This window comes from Petromyzon marinus, chromosome 21, assembly GCF_048934315.1.
Source record: "Petromyzon marinus isolate PM22_M1 ecotype Great Lakes invasive population chromosome 21, UKy_Petmar_22M1.pri1.0, whole genome shotgun sequence".
Lineage (NCBI taxonomy): Eukaryota > Metazoa > Chordata > Hyperoartia > Petromyzontiformes > Petromyzontidae > Petromyzon > Petromyzon marinus.
In genome coordinates this window covers 9449651-9472721 of record NC_133687.1, presented here as the reverse complement: position 1 = coordinate 9472721, position 23071 = coordinate 9449651, and the positions used below count along the sequence as shown (strand labels likewise).

General features: G+C 46.1%; 2 protein-coding genes across 2 annotated transcripts; one reads left to right on the top strand and one right to left on the bottom strand.

Moving 5' to 3' along the window:
* Positions 1 to 12054: 12054 nt before the first annotated feature.
* Positions 12055 to 16752, top strand: LOC116944450 (trace amine-associated receptor 365-like). The gene has a single exon (XM_032958070.2). It carries the CDS (start codon positions 12446 to 12448, stop codon positions 13505 to 13507), a length of 1062 nt encoding a protein of 353 aa, XP_032813961.1. The 5' UTR covers positions 12055 to 12445; the 3' UTR covers positions 13508 to 16752.
* Positions 16753 to 20180: 3428 nt separating this feature from the next.
* LOC116944320 (trace amine-associated receptor 365) lies at positions 20181 to 21565 on the bottom strand. Its single transcript, XM_032957883.2, has one exon. It carries the CDS (start codon positions 21288 to 21290, stop codon positions 20181 to 20183), a length of 1110 nt encoding a protein of 369 aa, XP_032813774.2. The 5' UTR covers positions 21291 to 21565.
* Between the last annotated feature and the right edge of the window lie 1506 nt (positions 21566 to 23071).

Here is a 23071-nt window from a genome sequence, read left to right as displayed (position 1 = left end):
AGGCCTTCATCCAGCAGTGAATTGAGCATGGCTGATGATGATGGCTTCATGGGGAGGCCCTTCATCCAGCAGTGAATTGAGCATGGCTGATGATGATGGCTTCATGGGGAGGCCCTTCATCCAGCAGTGAATTGAGCATGGCTGCTGATGATGATGGCTTCATGGGGAGGATTAAGGATCCTGTTTACATTTTTGGTAAATTTCCTACGGACAAGATTCGGAAGATACATTCCCACTAAGTGGTAATTATTGTATGAATTCGTTTTTATTGTTAAAGCTGAATTGTTATTAAATCGGGTTCGTTGGTTTTGGTTAACATTTAACGTTATGATGATGATATTGCTGTTGCTGATTGCGCTGCTGACGATAATAAAAAAAAATATGTTTGCTGCTGATGATGATTATATTATTGCTGTTGATGATGATTACGAATTTAATTATTAAGATAATTGAACTAACGATGCCGCTGATGAAGGCGACTCTAAAAGCATTTCACGCTCGCCTCAAAGTTTATAATCATCACGAGTGGAAAAAAAAAATTAAGCCGCTGTGTATTTTAACAAATTCACAGCAAAGCCACCTGAGGGCATTATGTGTGAGTTTAGCACCTCTAATTGACACGGCCAACAGAGACTTCCAATCCGTTAGCCCGAGGGGCAATATTGGGAATTTGCTTGCGAGTATAAACATCGTTCGAGACGAAGCCGTTGCCTCAGAGTAATAATCTTCTTTATCAGATGAGATGCACCGAAGTTTCGTTGAACTCTGAGGTAAAACAAAAAAAAGCAACAACAACAAAAACTCCCGCCAAAATTATAAGCCGTTGGATAATTTCCGGTGAGTGACCAAATATGTTTCGTATTTGTATTTAATTTGATATATTTATAAAAAAACATATTTAACATGTGTCAATGATAGTTGTACAGTTCTCTGACGTGTTCACGGATTGTGCCGCGTGTTTCGTTGAGGCTGTCCAAAACCGAATGGAGTTCCTGCAGGAGTGGAGCGAAACGTCGGACAACGTGCAGATCAACCGCGCGGTTTACGTAACAGCACAACCTAGGCCCCGTAGAGTTCACGCTACATCGCTCTCGCTCCACTGCTAGATGAAGTCAACCTCGTCCGCCGTCGTGTGCGAGAGGGGTTTATTTAAACTGTAGCCATACTTCACCACTGCTGGTCAACTCTCCTCGCCTCTGAATAATAATAATAATAATCATCATCATCATCGTCGTCTCTCTCTCTCTCTGAGAGGGTATGCAACCTCCTGGTATTACAGTTCATACATTTGTATGGTTATTATTGTTATTGTAATATGACGATATATTTGGTTTTCGTTGCTAAAACCGCAGGTGTTAAACCCAACAGGTTTCAGAGAATGTGCTGCTCGCTAACGCATTGCGTAGGTTATGATTCTTAAATAGTTAACCGCGCACATTGGAGCTTGAAATAGGGTAAACGATGTACGAGTGAAATGCATTCATTTTTATCACATTTGTTTTGTTGTGTTTGTTATTACGTTCGCTGAGGACCCCGGCCCAAAGTAACGAGCGGCCAGTAACAAGCGGCACTCTTGAACGTCTCCCCTGTGAACTGAGCGAGGTTATCGACGATCGGAGCTGAGGGTAATGGACGAGGCGATTGGGATGGGGATTCCACAGTGGAGGCGAACATGCAGAAATAGCGTGGTGGTGAGTGGGTGGGTGGGTGAGTTGGTGGGTGGGTGAGTGAGTGAGTGGGTGAGTTGGTGGGTGGGTGGGTGAGTGAGTGGGTGAGTTGGTGGGTGAGTGGGTGGGTGAGTGAGTTGGTGGGTGAGTGGGTGAGTGAGTGAGTGAGTTGGTGGGTGGGTGGGTGAGTGAGTGAGTGGGTGAGTGGTTGAGTGAGTGGGTGAGTTGGTGGGTGAGTGGGTGGGTGAGTGGGTGGGTGGGTGAGTTGGTGGGTGAGTTGGTGGGTGAGTGAGTGGGTGGGTGGGTGGGTGAGTGAGTGGGTGAGTTGGTGGGTGAGTGGGTGGGTGAGTGATTTGGTGGGTGGGTGGGTGAGTGAGTGGGTGGGTGGGTGGGTGAGTGAGTGAGTGGGTGGGTGAGTGGGTGAGTGAGTGAGTTGGTGGGTGGGTGAGTGAGTGGGTGGGTGGGTGAGTTGTTGGGTGGGTGAGTTGGTGGGTGAGTGAGTGGGTGGGTGGGTGGGTGAGTGAGTGGGTGAGTTGGTGGGTGAGTGGTTGGGTGAGTGAGTTGGTGGGTGGGTGGGTGAGTGGGTGGGTGGGTGAGTGGGTGAGTGGGTGAGTGGGTGAGTTGGTGGGTGGGTGAGTTGGTGGGTGAGTGAGTGGGTGGGTGGGTGGGTGAGTGAGTGGGTGAGTTGGTGGGTGAGTGGGTGGGTGAGTGAGTTGGTGGGTGGGTGGGTGAGTGAGTGAGTGGGTGGGTGAGTGGAGTGAGTAAGTGGAGTGGGTGGGTGAGCGAGTGAGTGAGTGGGTGGGTGGGTGAGTGAGTGAGTGGGTGAGTGAGTGAGTGAGTGGGTGAGTGAGTGAGTGGGTGAGTGAGTGGGTGAGTGAGTGAGTGGGTGAGTGAGTGAGTGGGTGAGTGAGTGAGTGTGAGAGTGGTTGGTGAGTGTGTGTGGTTGGTGGTGGTTGTGGCGAACAACAGGTAGCGCGCTGCACTACGAACCCGGCGACCCCCCCAAGTTCAATTCCTCGCTCATGGCCAACACCAGAAAAACAGTCTGACACGGCGACAGTGAGAAAGACACAGAGATAAAGAGGAAGACGGAGTGAGACACTCATGAAGGTACACACAGAGACAGACAGAGTCACAGCAAGAGAGATAGAGATCGACGGACACGGTGACATGGAGAGAGAGACACGCGCAGAGTCAAGGAAGCTGTCACAGAGACAGAAAAACGAGAAATACGGAGTGCGAGAGACGCATTGTCAGAGAGAGAATCAGACGTAAATACAACAAAAATAATACTAGGGCATGGAGAGGTATCCAGAGAATGAAACAGATCCACAGAGAGATAGAGAGACGCACAGGGAATGTCTTACTTATTATTGTGGTGAGACATATATGTTTATTTATGTGTATATTACATTGTGTATTATTTAATTGCACTTCGGAGTAGATTCCATCACGTGACAGTATGTACGAGCCTCTAACTTGGTCGACTGGAAAAACTCGTACCATCACCATAATCGTCGTCATCATAACCAGCCATGGTCTGTCGACTGCTGGCTGAAGGTTTCCCCAAGCCGTAGCCATCCTTCACGATCCCGTGACGCCAACAATCCGTCTGGCTTCAGCGCACGGGGTCATCCCATCGCCCCATCTCCGCGGGGAATGTCCACTCGGACGCGTTCGCTCCTTTGGCTGCCACTCCAACATTAGCCTCGACCCGAGCCATCACCAACCTTCTCTGGCGATGTGGTCTGCACAATCTCGCGGATTTTTTTTTTTACTTACAGGCAATAAGTCACCATTGGAACCTCCTTTGCCAGTAGCAAAATATGATTTTAAAAAATGTTTTACCCTTTTATCTGGCAACAAAACTGACACCTTTTTTTGTTGTTGCCAGATAAAAGAGTAAAAAACCAATTCTCATATTTTGCTACTGGGAAAGGAGGTTCCAATGGTGTAAATGCTGAACCCCGAGCTTACATACTCTGATGGTGCAGTGTCTTTGAGTTGTACGCCTCTTGGCGTTATCTGGTCCAACACCAACGTGAGACTAGGCTCTAAGGAAAGCTGTCTCGGATGTGGACCAATCAATTTCAAGGGACAGTGCCAATACATTATCAGAGTTATGTTTTTTGTTTGCATTCCAACCGCAGGTATTGTGGTCAATGCAAACATGACTCCTCGTAAAAAAAAAAGGTGTTGGACCAGATGACGCCAAGAGGCGCACAACTCAAAGACACTGCACCATCAGAGTATGAGAGCTTGGGCTAAGCATTTACACCATTGGAACTTCCTTTGCCAGTAGCAAAGTATAATTGTTTTTTTACCCTTTTATCTGGCAGCAAAAAAAGGTGTCAGTTTTGTTGCCAGATTAAAGGGTACAAAAACAATGATCATATTAGGCAATACGCCTTCAATGTGCGTGTTTACTCCGGTCTGTGGAGTAAACGCGCACGTTGTTTAAATAGGCTGAATGTCACGACGTTTCGGCCGCGCACACAAGCGTCCATGCGCTTTTCCACCTCATGACGGACGCTTAGTGTTGCGCCCGAAACGTCGTGATTTATTTTATTTTCTACCTACGTGACTTTACCGAAAGAACCAAAGAGTGTGGATTCCTGCAGTCACGAAAGCTTCAAATCAAAACTAGGCTGGAATGTCTCTTATTAAGACAGCCGCTGCTGCATCGGAAGCCGTCTCACATTGACACGCTCATCTCTAGTCTCGAGCAACACAATGGCTTCTTCAGCACCGTAACCGAGGGGTTACATTAACAGATTGAGATGCTAATCTCTAGCAACACAATGGCCGAGGTACAGTGAGGGAAAAAAGTATTTGATCCCCTGCTGATTTTGTACGTTTGCCCACTGACAAAGAAATGATCAGTCTATAATTTTAACGGTAGGTTTATTTGAACAGTGAGAGACAGAATAACAACAACAAAAATCCAGAAAAACGCATGTCAAAAATTTTATAAATTGATTTGCATTTTCATGAGGGAAATAAGTATTTGACCCCTCTGCAAAACATGACTTAGTACTTGGTGGCCAAAACCTTGTTGGCAATCACAGAGGTTAGACGTTTCTTGTAGTTGGCCACCAGGTTTGCACACATCTCAGGAGGGATTTTGCCCCACTCCTCTTTGCAGATCTTCTCCCAAGTCATTAAGGCTTCGAGGCTGACGTTTGACAACTCGAACCTTCAGCTCCCTCCACAGATTTTCTATGGGATTAAGGTCTGGAGACTGGCTAGGCCACTCCAGGACCTTAATGTGCTTCTTCTTGAGCCACTCCTTTGTTGCCTTGGCCGTGTATTTTGGGTCATTGTCATGCTGGAATACGCATCCACGACCCATTTTCAATGTCCTGGCTGAGGGAAGGAGGTTCTCACCCAAGATTTGACGGTACATAGCCCAGTCCATCGTCTCTTTGATGCGGTGAAGATATCCTGTCCCCTTAGCAGAAAAAACACCCCCAAAGCATAATGTTTCAACCTCCATGTTTGACGGTGGGGATGGTGTTCTTGGGGTCATAGGCAGCATTCATCCTCCTCCAAACACGGAGAGTTGAGTTGATTCCAAAGAGCTCCATTTTGGTCTCATCTGACCACAACACTTTCACCCAGTTGTCTTCTGAATAATTTAGATGTTCATTGGCAAACTTAAGACGGGCATGTATATGTGCTTTCTTGAGCAGGGGGACCTTGCGGGCGCTGCAGGATTTCAGTCCTTCACGGCGTAGGGTTACCAATTGTTTTCTTGGTGACTATGGTCCCAGCTGCCTTGAGATCATTGACAAGATCCTCCCGTGTAGTTCTGGGCTGATTCCTCACTCATTAAAATGCAAATCAATTTATAACATTTTGGCATGCGTTTTTCTGGATGTTTTGTTGTTATTCTGTCTCTCACTGTTCAAATAAACCTACCATTAAAATTATAGACTGATCATTTCTTTGTCAGTGGGCAAACGTACAAACTCAGCAGGCGATAAAATACTTTTTTCCCTCACTGTATACCTAGCTCTGCGATCTTACATTTACTTGCAAATTCCATCTCTAGCCCAGCCCACTTACCCTTGGGTGGTACCCATCTCAAAGCTATAGAACCTTTGGCTGCAGTAGCTCTCTCGCTATATTTCTTCCTGCCTCAGCAAGTCCGCCTGTTGTATTTGTTTCACCTGAAGACGATTATTTTGTTGTGTTGCGATCGAAACGTCGTGATTTTTATTATTATTTTATTATATTTATGTTTTATCTACGTGACTTTACCGAAAGACCCATATTATGATTTTATTTGCACATTAGCACAACGGCCAACGTGTGACTGTTTCTTGTTCAATGTCTATCTGTAGGCGAGTTTTTGTTAGAAACAAAATTATAGGCTTTTACCCTTTACATCAATGACAATATTAATGCAGGAAGTGTTAAGATGTTCAAACACCAAATGGACACCTATTACAAGGCGTCGGATCTGCATTAACCACACATCATACCTGTGGTTAAACATGCAAAACAAACATGTTTTTATTTATTTAAATAAATAAATAACAATCTACGCGTTTTGATTTAAAGCTTTCGTGACTGCAGGGATTAATATTCTTGGTTCTTTCGGTAAAGTCACGTAGAAAGGAAACAATAAAATAATAAAAATATAAACAATAAAATTCTCACGATGTTTCGACTGCAACACAAGCAATCATCATCAGGTGTGAAAACCACAGCAATACTTTTTTTTTCAAATTTTCTTGCTGTGGTTTTCACACCTGATGATGATTGCTTGTGTTGCAGTCGAAACGTCGTGAGAATTTTATTGTTTTATATTTTGATTATTTTGTTGTTTCCCTTCTACTTGACTTTACCGAAAGAACCAAGAATAATCTACACATTGTCCTGAGAACTGGATATACATTCTTTGGTAATTTGTGCCTGTGATCATTCTGTACATTAATCTGCCAGAGCGCATTTACACTGCAAAGGCATGCATTGGTTAACTTTGATGTCACGTTAGTTTATGCTCTAAATATAGTCTTGTCTTTTTTGTCTCATTACAATTCGCCTCATTGCATGATTGTGTTTTGTTAGTCACTGTGCTATTGCCATGTCGGTGACCCAGACCACTCTCGCAAATGAGACTTCACTGTCAACTCGGGTGACGGATCCTCACGTTACAGTCTTCAACAAAACACTAATACGGATGATACTCTTTGGTTCTTTAGGTAAAGTCACGTAGGTTAAAAAAATAAAAATAAAATAAAAATAATAAAATCACGACGTTTCGGAAGCAACACAAGCTTCTTCTTGGGTTTTTCGGTAAAGTCACGTAGAATGGAAACAAAGTAATAAAAATAAAATATAATAAAATAAAATTCTCACGACGTTTCGGCCACAACACAAGTAGCCTTCTTCAGGTGAAGGAACAGAACTGTCGGGGACAGAACTGAAGAAGGCTACTTGTGTTGTGGCCGAAACGTCGTGAGAATTTTATTTTATTTTATAATGTTTTATTTTTATTACTTTGTTTCCATTCTACGTGGCTTTACCGAAAGAACCAAGAAGATGAATCCCTGCAGTCACGAAAGCTTTAAATCGAAATTCAACACAAGCTTCTTTCATCAGGCGGGACAACCACAGCAAAAACTACAAAAAAATATTTTTGCTGTGGTTGTTGATTATTTTAATTTTATTTTTTTACTTATAATTTTTTTTTACCTACGTGACTTTACCCAAAAAACCAAAGAGTATGGATCATTGCAGTCACGAAAACTTCAAATCTAGAATTAATACGGATGATAATTTTCAGACCATTTGCTAATCCACTGCTGGATGAAGGCCTGCCCCCACGCCGTGCGGGTCTTGCGGGGTTGTTTGGCCAAATGCTTCACCACGCTGGTCACGGCAGGTTAGTGAAGGAGGCGGTGGACCGCTTCAGATATCACTCCGTCACTGATGGTAGCCGTGGCCCGGAATCAAACTCAGGTCTGGCATCGAAACCGTTGATCGGAGCCCACATCCCTTCACCTGCTTGCACTGACCAGCGTGGTGAAGTATGGTCAAACAACACCCATGACCGACAGGGTTCCTGGATACATTAACCCAGCAGTAGATTGGCACAGGGGCTGGATGTCGATAGTTATTAGTAGCATTATTACGTAATAATATTATGTAGTAATAATAATTATTATGATTTGAAGCTTTCGTGACTGCAGGCATCCATAGTCTTTGGTTCTTTCGGTAAAGTCACGTAGGTAGACAATTAATTTATCACGACGTTCTTCCTACGTCAACAGTTCTCCTGCTGTATTTGTTTCACCTGATGACGGTCGCTTGTGTTGCGATCGAAACGTCACGTGATCTATTAATTTTCTATCTACGTGACTTTACCGAAAGAATAAAAGAGTAATAATTGTAATTAATTGTTAATTATAATTAGTATTATTTATAACGATAATTATTATGATTAATTATTAATTAGAATTATAATTATTATTTATAAAAATTATTTATAGAAATTATTATTTATTTAAATAATTATTATTTATAATAATTATTATTTATAATAATTATTTATAATAACGTTGTTAAACATGTGCACCTTCAACTGCTGTGATATGTGTTTGCATGTTCTGACAATCTGTGTTTCATTGTATTGTGCTCTCTACAATAATAATTATTAGTATGTAATAATAATTACGTACTAATTATTATTTATAATAATTATTATTTATTATTTCTAATAATTATTATTTATAATAATTATTAGTACGTAATTATTATTACATACTAATAATTATTATTGTAGAGAGCACAATACAATGAAACACAGATTGTCAGAACATGCAAACACATATCACAGCAGTTGAAGGTGCACATGTTTAACAACGTTACGGGAAACGAACACTCACAGCCCTTTTGTCAGTCCACTGCTGGATGATGGGTATCCCCACACCCCGCTGGTCGTGGGGGTTATTTGACCAGGGCTAGGAACCTAACGCATGTCAGGGGTTCATGGCGAAGTGCGCGAATCCACTGCGGCATCACTCCTCCTCCACCACCACCACTATCCCTCTCCCTGCGTTAGTTCTGAAATGCACTGAACTGCTGTCACTTGCTCGAGACGTCACCCCAAGGGTTTATCCGCCTGCGGGAAAACGGTCTATTCGCATGATATGTTTTAATATTGCCGAATCCATGGAGAGCCGAGTGTAAATTAACACCTCTTGGGTACCCGTTCCACCGAGGAATTAAATGTAATTGACGCGCCGATTGATAGGGAGCAGTGCCGGATTATCCTAGTAGCAAAAGTAGCTACTACACATGTAGTATATATGTAGTAGCTACTATATATGTAGCTACTACACATTACACATATAGTAGCTACTACATATGTAGTAGCTACTATATGTGTAGTTGCTGGATAATGGGATATGGTTCTTGCATATATAATTAATGTACGGCATTGTGGGATGCTATTCGGATGAATTACCGCTGTATTAAATTCAACTATTATTATGTTGTATGGTTTAGAGAGTTGGACTTGAATGAAGAAATCGTGAACAATGATTTCGGTCTTAGAGTGCAGCGGGGTCATTATGAGAACGTGAGAATTGTTAGAAACCAGAGAGAGCCCGTTTAGTTTAACACGTGGTTGGCTTTCGCGACGAATATCATCCATAATGGAGGCGTTTGGATTAACTCGCTTAAGTATAAATGCGCCGTTAAAACCGCCACCACCCGACACGGCCAATTAGTAAGGTTTGTCACGTAAACAAAACGTGCCAATTCGTTCAGCACACCGCTGCGTGTCGGAGAGGAAGCCCATTCAGTCCACGCAGCTTATTTGGTTGTCAGTGGCAGATCGTTTCTAGTGTCTTAGGGTCCGTCCATAAATGACGTCACGCACCTAGGGGGAGCAGACATTTGTGACGATGTGTGACGCGGGGGGGGGGGGGAGAGAAACGTAACGTCACATCAAAATGCGCAACTTTAAATAAATATAGACAACACGTTCTACTTAAATTTTGATTTAAAGCTTTCGTGACTGCAGGGATTCATTTTCTTGGTCCTTTCGGTAAAGTCACGTAGAAGGGACACAATAAAATAATAAAAATATAAAACTTTGCTTACTGTGGTTTTCACACCTGATGATGATTGCTTGTGTTGCAGTCGAAACGTCGTGAGAATTTAATTGTTTTATATTTTTATTATTTTATTGTTTCCCTTCTACGTGACTTTACCGAAAGAACCAAGAATACGTTCTACTTAATTAAATATACTTTTTTAATTAAATGTTTTCTCCTACAACACCAGAGTGCAGCGCCACATTAAATACGCACTACAATGACAATAGTTTAAGGCGATTTGAAGCATGTTTCATTTTTTTTTGGGGGGGGGGGCAGGGCTTTGTGACGTCATATTTGAGGGGGGTCTGACTTTTTGTGACGCCGTGTGACAGAGACACAAATAGAGAGGCTCACAACATAGACACACAGAGACGTCGGCTTGTGTGTCTGTCTGTGTGTCTCCGTGTCTGTGTTTTTGTCTCTCTCTCAAATTTAGTTCTACCCGATGACGACTGCTTGTGTTGCAATCGAAACGTCGTATTCTATTCATTAATGTATTTTATTTTCTACGCGACCTCACCGAAAGAACCAAAGAGTAATTCCTGCAGTCACGAAAGCTTCCAATCAAGTTTGTTATCATAGCATGTTTGCTTTTTTAACCACAAGCATGTGCGGTTAATGCAGCCTTGGAACTTTGTAATAGGCGCCCATGTCCTGTGTGGACATCTTAACACCACCTGTATTTATTTCAGACAGCATAAACCATGTTTCTCATTCACTATCTTGATACTGGCGAATGGGTCCCATAGCTAGAATTGCGCAATGCTTTTTTTGTGTGTGTGTGTGCAGTATCGTAGCAATGAAAGACATTGGCACTTTATTTCAAATAAGGCTTTATTGAGATGTACATTGCACCTTCTTGCAAAGGGAACACGGTTCGTAGCATAGGCGCAAGCGGCTGTAGATACGCCAACCAGCTACAGCTCTGGCTGCGTCGGCATTTTAAAAGCAAAACGTGGCGTGAAGGAGAAAATGTGGAATCTCGGTTGACATTTGGAAGGTTGTCTCACGCGGCTACGAGACGACCTCAAATAAAACCACGCGCGATGATTTTGTTCCCAATGGAAACGATGAACTTTGTTTTTTTTGCGCGCGCGCTTCTAAAGGGCAAATCCCGCGTGGAGGTTATGGTTATACATTTTGCCAGTTTTGTAGAGGAGACTTCATAGGGGAAATCCGTTCTACCGCATTTCTGAAAACGTAAACGTTTATAATCGTTAACCCGCCCATGCGCAGTGCACGTCTGTGTGTGTGTGTGTGACGATTATCACAACACCAGTGACGATGATCTGAATCGGTCCGGGGCCTCCCCTAGGTCGGCTCAGCCTCAAATGAGTAGCTGGTGTGGTTTGTAGTAAACATCGCCACTAAAGATACAAAGGCGGTCGGGCGTGGTGTTGGCCACCCACCATCTCGTGTGCCGTGCCGGCCTTCATAGGTGCTCGCGAACAGCACTTGCCCTAGAAGTTTGTTAAAGGCTATATGGAGGATCTTTATATTTTAAACTATGTGTTTGTGTGGGGAGCGGTAGTGTAGCGGTTAGCGCACTGCGCTACGAACCGAGTTCGAGTCCCTCTCACGGCCAGAGATTTCCATTCAACTTTAGGCACCTTAATTCTGAAAACATCTCATCCCAACAATACTTGTGGTTCTCGAGCTCCAAGCAGAATTATCTCCAAACATCTTTCAACACACCAGTAACCATTGACTCATGATGGTGCAAACAACCATGAATTAATATAAACTGATAGTGCCTTATGCTCTGGATGATACGACGCTACGGAAAGTATGACGCACCTCCCCCCCCACCATGACCTTGTTGCCAGTGCCAATATGGTGACACAATTGCTGGTCGCACACGTATGCACTCGCACGGATATCACATTAGGGGCCGTCCATAAATGACGTCACGCATCTTGGGGGGGGGGTCAGACATTTGTGACGATGTGTGACGAGGGGGGGGGGGGGTTGAGAAATGTGACGTCACATCAAAATGCGCAACTTTAAATAAATATAGAAACAACACGTTCTACTTAATTAAATATACTTTTTAATAAATGTTTTCTCCTACAACATCAGAGTGCAGCGCCACATTAAATACGCACTACAATGACAATAGTTTAAAGCGATTTGAAGCATGTTTTATTTTTGGGGGGGGTGGGCAGAGCTTTTTGACGTCATATTTGAGGGGGGGGGTCTGACTTTTTGTGACGCCGTGTGACAAGGGGGGTGGGTCCAAAATCGCGTGACGTCATTTATGGACGGCCCCTTATAAGACGGTGTAATAATGCTGATGGCGCATACGGCGTGGAAAACGATGTTGCTTTCAAAATGTCATCAACCTCGGACGTGCGTTCCTCCGCTCTCCAGGTCAGCCGCTCTCCAGGCCATCTCGAAGGACAACGCAAAAAGGCGACGCGCGTTTAAGCGAGGAGGCTAAGGAAGATGCTCCGGTGTTGTTGAACAGCTCGCTCATACTCGTGGGGCGACCGGCGCAAGCATCGCTCAACGCGCCATGCGAGTCGTGGCACACGACAGCAGCGTGGGCGTTTCAATTGAATTTCCGCGCCGATTAAATACTTCTCAATAAATCAATTTTTTTTGTTTAAAAAAAAGCACCCCCGTCCGCTCTTAATAACCCTCGTGGCGAACTTTCACCGTGACATGTACAACAACACCAGCAATCCCTGCGCGGCGCTCTATCACGGATACAACTGCACGGGTCCCAGCCTACCGCCGACGAATCTCTGCGCCGTGGTGGTCCTGCTGTCCTCGTTCATCGCGGCCACGGTGCTGGGCAACCTTCTCATCATCTGCTCCATCGCATTCTTCAAGCAGCTGCAGACCTTCCCGACGACGCTCGCGCTGTCCCTGGCGCTCTCCGACTTTCTCGTGGGTCTGGTCATCATGCCGTTCGCCGTCATGAAGACCGCCTACCGCTGCTGGTTCTGCGCCAGCGCCTTCTGCAACGCGCACCACTTCCTCGACTACATGTTCACCAACTCGTCCATCTTCCACATCACCTGCATCGCCTTCGAGCGCTACGTCGCCATCAGCGACCCCCTGCGCTACCGCGCCAGGGTCACCAGGAAGACGATGGCGGCGATGCTGCTGCTGTGTTGGCTCGGATCGGCGCTCTTCTCGTCGCCCAGCCTCGTGAGCTTGATGAGCAAGTCCGCGTCCGGGGGGCTCATCCAACGGGTCCGCTGCCCCAACGACTGCGTGTTCTCCGTCTACATCGGCATCCAGGCGGTGATCGGCATCTCGCCTTATTTCATTTCCCTCGTCGTCATCGTCCTGGTGTACGGCAGGATCTACTCCATCGCCAGGAGGCAGGCGCAGAAGATCAACTCGGAGGGGTCGAGACGCAGGGGGCAGGATGCGGCGGCGGCGTCGGCGGCGTGCACCGACGCCCTGCATAAGTGGAAGGCCATGAGGAGGGAGCACAACGCCACCAAGACGTTGGGAGTCATCATCTTTTTCTTCCTGCTGTCCTGGCTGCCCTACAACGTGACGGTCATCGTCTTCGAGTTTGTTGCTTACGCCTCGGACGTGTACCAGGTCACGCTGTGGATCGGCTACATCAGCTCGGCGTTCAACCCCATCCTCTACGCGTGCTTCAACCGTCCCTTCAGAACCGCCTTCCACAGAATATTGCGCCTGAAAGTCTTCACGTTGGCCGACCGGGATTTCGCATTTTCCACCGCTCAGGATGGAGGACACTGAGTAGTGTCCACAATCGAGATGTGTCGGGTTTGCTCGCGTAAATATAAACGCGTCGTGAAACCCGCCACCACCCGACGAAGCCAATTAGCAAGGTTTGTCGCAGAAAGACAAAACGCGCCAATTCGTTAGTAGCACAGCGACACCGGTGTGTTGGAAGAGTAAACCCACGTTTACATTTCGAGTACGACGTTTCGGCAGTAATTATAACTAGCATCATCGGGTGGTGGCGGGTTTAACGACGCATTTATATTTACGCGATCTTAACCAAAAAGCCTACGTGTTAATCACTGAATACTGTAAGGGAAGAAACACAATACGTGTAATTAATGTTTATTTTTAACCAGCCCGCAGCTTTGAGACGTACACACATATATTTATTGAATGCAGAGGTATACAGTATAAACATTATTGGAAATACTGAACGATTGTATAGGGCAAGTGTTGGTATAATAATTTAAGTAATAATGCCACTTTTACGCAAGGAAAGCCCTCAGTCAGTCTCAAGACGAGAGGGTTGCTACCTGTCCTGGTTTTCCCAGGATCGTCCTTATGATGAGGAGGCAGCAGTAGCTGTTGGTTCTCCTGGGAAATCTGCAAGTCTTCCAGGGGCATTACAAGGCCACGTTTTTTCTGTCATTTGCGTGACAATAATCATCATAACAATGTACCACCAATATTCTTAGCTCTTTCGGTAAAGTCACGTTGAAGGGAAATAAAAATGTACCACCCGTGACAATACATTTTTGCAGTAGTTCGCTCCGGGGCGATGCGACATATTCTTCTTGCTATAATATGTCGCGGCTGTTTTTCTTTGTACCTCGGAGGTGGCAACTCTACTCAAGGCTCTCTTTCAGGAGGTTCTTGCCACGGGATGTTTGGCCAGTATCGAGTGTGTTGGCAACCCAGATGCTGCCCTGCCATCTACCGACAGTAATAAAGTACTCGAACGCAGCAAAGTAGAATTTAGAAAATGGACGCTTCAAATTAAAATATTAATAACCTAAATAATGAATGTAATGCAATCAATCATCTGTTTATTTAAGGAGTTGTGTTTGCATTTTGTGTCACATATTTGAGATTATTTACCCTGTGCAATCGCTGTAAATTTTCACTAGAGATTATGTGAATCACTTCTGCGTGTTTATTCATCCACTGAGATTCACTGTTGCAATAAACACCTGCAGAATTGCCAGTTTGACCTGCGTATGACCCATCTTGGGCCGAACCAAGCTGGATTGCGAAGCTCATAGATCAGTTGGCAGATATAGACACAGTCCCATCGGTGGGCTCCTCTGACAGGTGAGTCTGCGTTGGCTGGATCCCGTAGCCCACATGTCCAGCCACCGCATGCCCAAGCAGCTTCTGTTTGACCGGATGGAGGGGGCTAAACGGGCAAAGGATCGGGCTGAAGAGGGAAATGGGCTGATGTGGTACAGGTGAACTTGGACCTGAGTGGACTTGTCAGCGACTGGTACCAGAGGTATCAAGATCGACCTCTGTGGAGGCGGGTCGTTAAGGACGCTGCTACTACTGGGCAGATCGAGGCAGTCGCCCTCCAGCAACAACGGAGGGAGGAAGAGTGACGCTCACAACAACGAGTGGTGCGCGGGGCGAATAAAACACAGCAAGGTGGCAGAGTGAGCGACACAATTGGTGAACCTGTAATGTCAATTAACCCACAACACCTGGGGTTATAACTGTATGTGTGGCCTCTAACTGAACAACTAGATACCAATGCATCTTCGTCTCAAAGACGATGTATTCTCCGGATTATAAGACGCACCCCTAACGATTCCTTTAATATTCAGGGAAAAAGAGTGCATCCTACGCTGCTGAGAATACGGTACACATACTGAGCTCATGGGCTGTCAATCACAGCGGTGTACAATCGGGACGCCTGCTACAGGGAATTAAAATATTTTATTGCAAGAATGTTCACAACTCTTTTGACAAAGCATATATCATTTAAAGCCGTTTGGTATTGTAATATGATTGATTCATATAAGCATCTTTTTTTGTAAATATTACACATTATGTACAGCAGATAACGCATGCAACTCTGAGCTCCACAGGCAATTCGGTGCAATTCACGGTGGTAATTCGATTCAAGATGTGATTCTTTTAAAACATTGTGGTGATTGATAATTGTTTTTTTACCCTTTTATCTGGCAACAAAACTGACACCTTTTTTTACAAGGAGTCATGTTTACATTGACCACAATACCTGCGGTCGGAACGCAGGGTAAAAAACCAATTATCATATTTTGTTACTGGCAAATGAGGTTTCCAACGGTGTAAATTGTGGTGATTGTAGCGGCCACTAGTGGCTGCAAGGATCAATACAACTTGCCGTATCATCTACGACAGATACAAAAAAAACATCGGTCCTCATACAAGTGCGATTCAACGCAAGCTTGAGGATTCTGTGGTTCATCGACGCATCCATGCAATGGGATCATCATCAGCCACTGTTGGATGAGGGCCTCCCCAATACTGACATCGCCACATCGAATCGTATCCAGCGCATGAACTGGTTTGCACGATGTTAATGATCCACACAAATATTGACATTTGATGGTAAATCAATAGAGGCGCACCAATGGAATTGATTCATTGATTGATATCGATCCTTAAACTCATTATACACGATTTCCTCCCATGTGCAGTCAAACTCCGATAGCTGGCCCACACATCCCAATGCAAGATCCTCTTGGCAAAGTACTCTTACGACTCAGGCTTTCCTGCCTCAATAAAGGGCATTGCATTGTTATTTTTTTTATTACGAAGTAATTCCCACGACATTACCGTACGCTTGGGAAGTGGAGTGCCCCGTGTGTTTTGCAATCAGTTGCTTACGCCATGGCTCGCGACAGAGCGTTCGATAGAGGGAGCTCTAGACATGTTATTTGGCCTACTCTTCCACCCAGGCCAGCCAGTACGGCGTCTTGGAAGAGGTGGCATTACCCGCTTCGGGGCCGTCCATAAATGACGTCACTCGATTTTGGACGATTTTTGACCCCCCCCCCCTCGTCACAAAAAGTCAGACCCCCATCAAATATGACGTCACAAAGCTCTGCCCCCCCCAAACCATATTTCCATTTTGAAAATAAAACATGCTTCAAATCGCTTTAAACTATTGTCATTGTAGTGCGCGTTTAATGTGGAGCTGCACTCTGATGTTGTAGGAGAAAAAACATTACAAAGTCTATTTAATTAAGTAGAACGTGTTGTCTATATTTATTTAAAGTTGCGCATTTTCACGTGACGTCACATTTCTCAAACCCCCCCCCCCCCTCGTCACACATCGTCACAAATATCTGACCCCCCTCCCACCCCTAGGTGCGTGACGTCATTTATGGACGGCCCCTTACACACTTTATCCCACAACACACGCGACCCGCCGCTATCGACTGAGCTGTGGTGCATCATTTGATTTAAAGCTTTCGTGACTGCAGGGATTCATATTATTGGTTCTTTCGGTAAAGTCACCACGTAGAAGGGAAACAATACAATAACGGTTTTCACACCTGATGATGATTGCTTGTGTTGCAGTCGAAACGTCGTGAGAATTTTATTGTTTCATATTTTTATTATTTTATTGTTTCCCTTCTACGTGACTTTACCGAAAGAACCAACAATACGCGTTGCATCCGTTTGATATCCGAGCAAGGAACTGTTTGATTGTCCGTAGCAGTGCCAGCAAGCGGTTCTGAGACGTTCCCACGGCTTGACCTGTGCACGTTTGTGTGCGAGGCAAGGTCTCCCATATTCTGTTTCAATTTGCGCCCAGAAATTCAACAAACTGAGGATGATGATGATGCAGGATACGTGCACGTTGAAAGATCTAAAAATGCAAGTCCATTTAGTGACTTATTCATGTTCAATATTGACCTGAAGCTTTCGCGACTGCAGGAATCCATACTCTTTGGTTCTTTCGGTAAAGTCACGTAGGTAGAAAAAATAATAGATTACGACGTTTCGATCGCAACACAAGCAATCGTCATCAGGTGAGACAAACCCAGCAAGAAAACTGCCCATATTCATTGGATTTAGTGACTTGTTTCGCTTTCCTATACCTTGCACTCCGCTTGGTTTTTGTGTGTTGTTGTTGTTTTTGTTGTTGTAGCTCACTGATCCGCCCCTGCTGGACGTCTGTGAAAAAGAGCTTCATAGCTCATCGGCATTATCCAGTCTAAAGAGAGATTTCTGATTGGCGCGGCTGGATGGGAAGAGGGCGAGGAGGGATCCAAGAAACTTTCTTCAATGTTTCAATTGCTGTGCCGGGAAATATAACTAACTGGACAGGCGACCTGTGGATTGCAAGTGCAGTGTGTTAACCATCACACACCACGGTAGCATCCTCTTGACTCAAGGGCAATGGTTCTCAACTTGTAAACTAAACTATTAACTTAAAAATTTTATGTATTTTACCAGCTAAGGCCCACTGAGCTGTATAGATCTTTTTTCAGAAGCGACCTGGCCACAAACGATCGCTCAACGAAGTGGCTTCATCACTTGGAAACTTATAGCAGCCAAATACGATAAATGCGTGATCTTGATCCTCAATGTGGTGGAGAAACCGGAGGACCCGGAGAAAAATCCACGCGACCACGGAGAGAGAGAGAGAGATGCAAACTCCAAATATACAGCAGCAGGCGCTGGGGTTCGGGATCGAACCCACGGACCTCCTGTACACCAAGCGAGGTTGTTAACATCTCCTAGTCACCGTGCGTAGTTGTGGTCCATGGACCGCTGCCAGTCTCCACCGTGGTGAACCTAAATGTGTCGAGGGTTGACAGTCGTCGGAGGGTTCAGCAAAGGCTGGGAACCTTTGGGTGTTCTGCAAAGGCTGTAAGAGGGCAGTGCGGAGACAGAACAAGGGTGATATTATATTCTTAGCTCTTTCGGTAAAGTCACGTTGAAGGGAAACAATAAAATAATAAAATATATAAAACAATAAAAATTCTCACGACGTTTCGACCATAACACAAACGGTCGTCATCAGGTGTGTCGGTTTGCATTAATTTATTTGTAAACGGTGTATTTATTTATTTATTTAAAAAACGTCAGCGCAGCGATTTGGCAGTTTATTTAGAAGGACTAGTCCATCTATGTTCTGAAAAGAGGAGGGGGGAGACGAAAAATTAATGTATGCTGTCTGAAAGCCACTGTACGCGTGGACAATCAATTAAGACCTGAAATGGTTTATCAATCATTGGAAAGATTTGATCATTGGAAAGATTTGATAAACCATTTCAGGTCTTAATTGATTGTTCACGCTTACAGTGGCTTTCAGACAGCATACATTAATTTTTCGTCTCCCCCCTCCTCTTTTCAGAACATAGATGGACTAGTCCTTCTAAATAAACTGCCAAATCGCTGCGCACGGCGCTGACGTTTTTAAATAAATAAATACACCGTTTAAAAATAAATAAATTAATGCGACCGTTTGTGTTATGGTCGAAACGTCGTGAGAATTTTTATTGTTTTATATATTTTATTATTTTATTGTTTCTCTTCAACGTGACTTTACCAAAAGAGCTAAGAATATGAATTACTGCAGTCACGAAAGCTTTAAATCAAAATTTAAGGGTGATATTCTTTGGCTCTTTCGGTAAACTCACGTAGATAGAAAAGAATGAAATTTAAATAAATTAATAAAATTTAATTAAATTTATTAGGCGAAAGATGACGCCTACTGACGACCGCTTGTGTTGCGATGGAAACGTCGTGAGTTTTTGTTAATGTATTTTTATTTAATTATTTTCTATCTACGTGAGTTTACCGGAAGAGCCAAAGAATATGAACTCCTGCGGTCAGGAAAGTTTTAAGCCAAAATAGAACAAGGTGCGAGTTGAAAACAGCACGCGGACAAGCAAACAGCTCGGCCTCGTGCTAGGCCTCGGCAAGGTAAGGTAAAAGGTCAAAAGCAAGGAGCCTACCTTTACCCTACCTTTTACCCTTACCACAATACAATCACTCTACCATTACCTTTTACCCTTTAGCAAGGTAAGGTAAAAAGCAACGAGCCTACCTCTACCCTCCCTTTGACCCTTACCCCATACAAATTACCCGATTACAGGGTAATTACTGGGGTACTGCTACACATGAAAAAGGTTTATAAAAGGTAAATGCTAGGTAGAGCGCTTTATTCGGATAGAATACTCTCGATGATTCCAATTTTAAATGGAGGCCACGGACTGCGCCACGGAGCTTTTAGCGAGCGGTGAACACGGTGTTTACCGGGTTAATTCTTCTTCCGCGCTACTTTTACCTTTACCTCACCCCTTGGAATGGTTGACACCTTCACCTTTACGCTTTTACCCGGTAAAAAAGGGGTAAATTACCTCACCTTGCCGAGGCCTACCTCGTGCATCGCGCAAATGGCAACACCCCCCTCCCCCCCTCCCCCCCATCAGCAACAGTTCATGAAGAAATCGCGCCGCGGTCCTCTTTCTGTCTCTTGGGGTTTCCCGCCGAATTAAAATCACAAAAGACGCGAGCGAACGAGTCCGATCGCCTGACGTGCAGCAAGCGAGCGAGGGCAGAGGGACAACTTCCGTCGTCGTCGTTTGTTGTTGTTCCCCAAATTTATCGTGTGACAACAAAGAATTACGGGGGGTGGGGGGTGGAGGGGTGGTGGGGGGTTGTGGGGGGGGGGGGGAAACGGCCGTCAGCGTTCCGAGCCGTCGTAGTTGAAGAGGTCAGCTGTGCGGAAGCCCGGCGCGAACACCCTGCAGGCCACCGTGGCCCTGAACGCGTTGCGGAAGGAGCGGTTGAGGGCGACGACGAGCACCGGGTTGAGCGTCGAGTTGACGTACGTGAGCCAGTTGGAGATGTCGGCCGCGGCGCGTCTCGTCGCGTCGTCCAGCAGCGAGTCGCTGGCCGAGAGGACGAAGTAAGGCACCCAGCAGAGGACGAAGACGCCCGCGATGACGCCCAGCGTCTTGGTGGCGTTGTGCTCCCGCCTCATCGCCGCCTTCCACCGCCCGCCGTCGCCGTCGTCGGCCGCCCCGTCGGCTGGGCCCAGCCGCCTGAGGCCCGCGGTGGCGGCGTCGATCTTGCGCGCCTGGGCCCTCGCGAGCCGGTAGATCTTGGCGTAGGTGAGCGACATGAGGAGCATCGGCGCCGCGTAGGCGCACAGCATGTTGGCCAGACCGAAGGTCGCGTTCACCGACACGGGGCAAACTTCCCGGCAGCCCGGGAACGCGCCGGGGCCGTCGGGCACGCCGACGCTGTACCAGCCGCTCATGATGGGCCACGAGTAGACGGGCACGCTGAGCCAGCAGCAGAGCAGGAGGAGGGCCACGGCGCGCCGCGTGACCCGCTGTGGGTAGCGCAGCGGGTCGGCCACCGCCACGTATCGGTCGTACGAGATGCAGCAGAGGTGGACGACGGACGAGGTGGTGAGGGAGAAGTCCAGCCACGTGTGCACCCTGCAGAAGACGCCGCCGCCGTAGGGCCAGCAGCGGTCGACGCTGCGCATGGTGCTGTAGGGCATGATGAGGAGGCCCACGAGGAAGTCGGCGAGGGCCAGCGACAGGGCGAGCGCGTTGGTGCGGGTCTGCAGGTGCCTGAAGTAGGCGATGAACGCCATGACCATGAGGTTTCCCGCGATGGTGCACGCGATGAGCGTGGTCATGACGGAGAGGGCCACCAGGCGCTCGGACGGCGACATTGAGGTGGCGGCGGCGGTGGCGGCGGTGGCGGTGGCCGAGCGGTTGTCATCTGTCGTTTGGTTGCGAGGAGGAAGGAGAGTTGGAACGTCCGGCGGTGGTGACATTGGGAGTGGTCTTGATGGGGGCGGTGGAGGGGGGGCTGCGGTTGCCACCTTTCGAGGTACAAAATAACGGGAGAAATGGGAGAGGAGGGAGGATACGCGTCTCGACAATGCTGTACTGGAAGAGCAGGTGGCAACTGCATGACCACTGTTACGTGCAAATGCGTTCCCTTAAAGCGGTGTACGTATTGATTTGAAGCTTTCGTGACTGCAGGAATTCACACTCCTTGGTTCTTTCGGCAAAGTCACGTAGGTAGACAAACAACACAGCAGGCGGACTGCTGAGGCAGGAGGAAATGTAGCGAGAGAGCCACCTCAAACCAGAGGCCACACACGCCTGTGGTGGGCACAACCCAAGGGCAGGTGGGTGGGGTTAGGGATGGAATTTGCAAGTAAATGCAAGATCGCAGAGCTAGCAAATTTTCCAATCAAGATTGAACCGCCTCTACGGGGAGGATTTCCACACAACTCAGACATAACTTTAACCGAGAAGATGGATGCAAAATGTAGCAATCTTTGGAAGGACGTTGATCAACCAGGTAAAGTGTTAACTGTTGTGTTGGCCGACTCTCTGAGTTGCATTACATTTCTAAGTTTGCTAAGTTTGATATATTTTTTTCTTTAATTTCCCTATCACCTTGTTCCCTCTGTAAATTTCACTCCCACCCTCTCGCCCGTTGCGGCGGCCCCTCCCCTCCGTCCCCCCCCCACCCCCCCCCCCCCCTCGGATTGGCCGAGGTGTGCGAGCTCTGCGATCCTGCATTCACTTGCAAATTCCATCCCTAGCCCCGCCCACTTGCCCTTGGGTTGCACCCACCACAGGCGCGTGTGGCCTCTGGTTTGAGGTGGCTCTCTCGCTACATTTCCTCCTGCCTCAGCAGTCCGCCTGCTGTGTTGTTTCACCTGTCGAAGACGATGGCTTGTGTTGCTATCGAGACGTCGTGATTTATTAGTTATTTTTCTATCTGCGTGACTTTACCCAAAGAACCAAAGAGAGTATGGTGTACGTATTGTTACGCAACAACGGGGTGACTTACAGCTGTCCTGTGACAGCAGCAGCTACCTCGACAAGAGGACGACATTGGGAAACCCAGAGCAGGAGGCAACCAAACTCTGGGAAGACGAATTTATTTGATTGTGACTTTTTTTTGGAAAGGAAATACCTAAGACGTGGCCCAATTCGTGGAGCCGACACTCGAGCTGATAAGGAGCGCAAGCCAAATATTAACTCTATGGAAATTGATCACTGTCTGATGCCAGAGCTGTGTTCCACTAGGTCAACTTAGCCTAAAATAAGTAATATTTTTTTAAAAAGTAAAAACACGCTTTAATGAAGTGTAATGTCCTAGCAATGGAAGAACTCCACGACTCCAGGAAGTGGCCCCGAAGCTTGCCACAACGTAAGGGGACCGTGGTGAATTACAGCCAACGTGAGTTTACCGTGGACAATTAACATATATTTTAATGATAGAATATAGTATTGTCATTAATATGACACAAGTATACCAAGTTAGCAGTCGATACCACATTGGGAAGTGGGTTAAAATTGAGTGAGAAGATTTGAGGATACAACAACAACAGACAGAGTGAGTGAGTTAATGAAAAGCGTGTAATAAAAAAATAGAACTCGATACACTGACGGGGTCAACTTTAGCATTTTGTGAAAACGGCCTTGGCTATAAAAAGGACATTGCGTCCGGGGCCTTAATAGGTGTTCGCCAACAGCACTTGCCTCGCTGCAACAGTCAAAGGAGGCCAAATTGTGATCTTTGCCCGTGTTTGAA